This window comes from Citrus clementina, unplaced genomic scaffold (assembly GCF_000493195.1).
Source record: "Citrus clementina cultivar Clemenules unplaced genomic scaffold, Citrus_clementina_v1.0 scaffold_9, whole genome shotgun sequence".
Taxonomy (NCBI): domain Eukaryota; kingdom Viridiplantae; phylum Streptophyta; class Magnoliopsida; order Sapindales; family Rutaceae; genus Citrus; species Citrus x clementina.
Window position 1 is genome coordinate 28,732,602 of NW_006261964.1, and position 3,161 is coordinate 28,735,762.

At 34.9% G+C, this 3,161-nt stretch overlaps 1 protein-coding gene across 1 annotated transcript; it reads left to right on the forward strand.

Moving 5' to 3' along the window:
• Positions 1-1,430: 1,430 nt before the first annotated feature.
• On the forward strand, positions 1,431-2,844 carry LOC18032507 (CEN-like protein 1). Its single transcript, XM_006421817.2, has 4 exons — positions 1,431-1,679; positions 1,768-1,829; positions 1,989-2,029; positions 2,138-2,844. Exons 1-4 carry the CDS (start codon positions 1,479-1,481, stop codon positions 2,353-2,355), a joined length of 522 nt encoding a protein of 173 aa, XP_006421880.1. The 5' UTR covers positions 1,431-1,478; the 3' UTR covers positions 2,356-2,844.
• Positions 2,845-3,161: the final 317 nt, after the last annotated feature.

The window sequence follows — 3,161 nt, forward strand, 5'->3', positions numbered from 1 at the left end:
AACTTTAACCTGAGAGCAACAGCTTCTATTACAAAGTCAACTATAATTTCGAAGCATTGATACCATCCCAATACCAAAATAGTGTCTTAATTTGTCAAAGTATGGTTTCGAAAGAATATTTATTTATATATTTAAAGAACCGTCAGGATTTGCAAATAAAGAACGGACGAAAGAAAAAGGATCATTATACCTCCACGACCATGTTTAACTTCTGTTAAGGTTAATTGGTCTCGTGTTAACTTTTCTCAATTAATTAAAAAAAAAATCAAATCTTTAGGCTTATGTAGCCAATAACCATTAGCATGCAGTTGCATATATAATTATTATATGGGTGGTACTTAGAATTGCTGTTACATTTTGCATGGTACGGTCTGTACGTAAATTCAGAGAAAAACAAATAGAGAAAGGTCCTCTTGACCGTACAACATCTTGCAAGATCTTTATTGCTTGAATTACTTAACGAATCAAATGTTAAATTTGGCAGCTTCTTTCTTATCTTGTTAGCCAATGAGGATTTTTAGTGCATGCATGATCTCTGTCAAAGAAGGCCAATGCTGAAGGAATAATACTCACTAGCTGCTTTGTAGCTTTATTCCATCAACTGAATGGCCATGTGTCAGTATTGATATAATTTCTAGCTAGCAAATGCCCAGCTCAGATTTCCCAGTTGCTAACTCAGCATGCATCGGGTCTTATTATAAGTGAAACTTCAGATTCTGCTACAACTTTTCGATCATGCCCCCACATGATTTAATTACATAAAAACCGAATCTAGGTTTTTTTTTTCTTTATTTTTTTAAAGTGCATTAAGATACCAAATTAAGACCAAAACCAATAACAAAATAAATTGGGATTCGTTTTTGCCTCTCTTGAATTAACTACACGTTCCCAGCTTTATTGATAAGATATATATATATATATATATATATATATATATATATATATATATATATATTTTTTTTTTTTTTCTTTTCTAATATAAGAAAGCATGTGTATGGAGAGGAGCACCAATAAAAGCTGAAAATTCCATTTTCCCAAAGATATTATATATTAAAGTGGGAAATTAATAAAGTTTGATTCTTCATTCTCATTTAGCCAATAAGCTAAAGACGTGTTGGAATTACATACAAAAAATTATTTGTACTAATATAAAAGTTATTTAAAAAGGGATATCTTAGGACAAAACTTAGCAAACCCCGTCTCTCTAGTGGCTTCTTGTCACAATTTCGTTAAAAAAACAACTTAATTTCCAAGCTTATCACATGTCTTCACCATAAATAGACACCATTTTTGCTATTATGGTATGTTGAAGCATTTTCGAATCTTTGAGCTTCTAAGTTAAGCTCTTGCTCTCATAAAGTCCTTTTCCTTATCTCTCCCCTATAAAAGCACTTATATTGTCACAAACGTTAAAACACAGATCACACCACTGAAAGCACTTCTCTCTTTGAGCTTCCATTATTCTCAGCTTACTAAAAATGTCAAGAACGACTGATCCACTAGCTGTTGGACGCGTGGTGGGAGATGTGGTGGATACTTTTATTCCTAGTGTGAAGATGAACGTGATTTATAACTCTAATAAGCAAGTTGCTAATGGCCACGAGCTTATGCCTGCTGTCATTATTGCTAAGCCTAGAGTCGATATTGGCGGCGAGGACATGAGATCAGCTTATACCTTGGTAAGTTAATGCATGATTTAGTATATTTTTACGACTTTTAACTCTACTACGTACTAATCTTTTTGTTTATCTTGTATTGTGTTTGAAGATTATGACAGACCCTGATGCTCCAAGCCCTAGTGATCCATGCTTAAGAGAACATCTCCACTGGTTCGTATCAATTTGAACGGTGATATTTACAATCAGAGAGTCAAAGATAGAGTCGTTATATATTAATACATACACAGTATTTATAATTATTATTTCATTGCGCAAATCCTTATGCACAATCTAATCCTACTCATTCTAATTCTATATATTATCTTTCAGGATGGTGACAGACATTCCTGGAACCACTGACGCTTCTTTTGGTAAGTTTAATTAATTAAGCTAAACTTGTTTACGTTAATCACATTTTTTACGTACACATACAATCTATTAATTATCAGATGATTAATTAATTAGTTAGTTGAAAACAGGAAAAGAAATCGTGAGCTATGAGACACCAAAACCGGTGGTGGGCATCCACAGATACGTGTTCATATTGTTTAAGCAGAGAGGCAGGCAAACAGTGAGGCCACCTGCTTCAAGGGACCACTTCAACACAAGGCAATTCTCAGCAGAGAATGGCTTAGGCCTCCCTGTTGCTGCCGTTTACTTCAATGCCCAAAGAGAAACAGCTGCCAGAAGACGATGATGATCATTGATTGATTCATAGAGAAACTTGACGTTGCCTCATGATCGATCCATTACCAATAAATTTATTTGCATTTTCATTCACAGAGAATTGAAGTTAATGCGTACTAAACTCGCCAGCTTTGTATTGTCTTCTTTATTTTTCTTCTTATTACTGTCTATGTGACTATTGCTAGGGTTTGCTTCAAAAACAAAAATAAACAAACAAACTACTACTTAGGGTTTGGCATGTGCAAGTGTGTAATGGTCCCACTTACTATTCGATATCAGGGTTCTTTAACGATTAATTTTCTCCTGCAATGATGGATATATAAGAATAAGATCATCGGACCACTGGGGCTACATCACTTTAGTAGCCACTTGTCACTTTATGGATGAATGCACCCGCCTGTTCTGGGTTCTGCATATCTATGGATCACAGAAATATCAGAGGATTAGGATCTCCTCGTGTTTATTCAAAATCCGAATGTTTATTGCCATCATGTCTTCTCTCCACTTTTGAATCTCGATCATATATACATACATATATATACACGCGCGCGCGCGCACAGTGTTATTGCATTTTAAAATTTGTGTACATGGATGCCGCAATTGGCCACAATGCAGAGTCAGGTTCATGAATGATGATACACTTTTTAGATAGTAGGAGAACAGAAGATTTTGCTTGAAACGGTTGATTTGTTGAAAACAAAATTATTGTTGCCAAAATGGCGTTGCCTTTCTAATCTTTCCCCTTCCAATTAGCTAGTAGTGGAGCCATGGAATGTTGAATGCAAGTGCCAATCAATGTACGGAAAATATACAGTG

Bases quoted from the DNA above. Each gene is read 5' to 3' on its own strand.
- LOC18032507 (XM_006421817.2), top strand. From the start codon at position 1,479: ATGTCAAGAACGACTGATCCACTAGCTGTTGGACGCGTGGTGGGAGAT. The intron at 1,680-1,767 runs GTAAGTTAATGC...TTGTGTTTGAAG, and splicing joins TGAGATCAGCTTATACCTTG to ATTATGACAGACCCTGATGC. The intron at 2,030-2,137 runs GTAAGTTTAATT...AGTTGAAAACAG, and splicing joins AACCACTGACGCTTCTTTTG to GAAAAGAAATCGTGAGCTAT.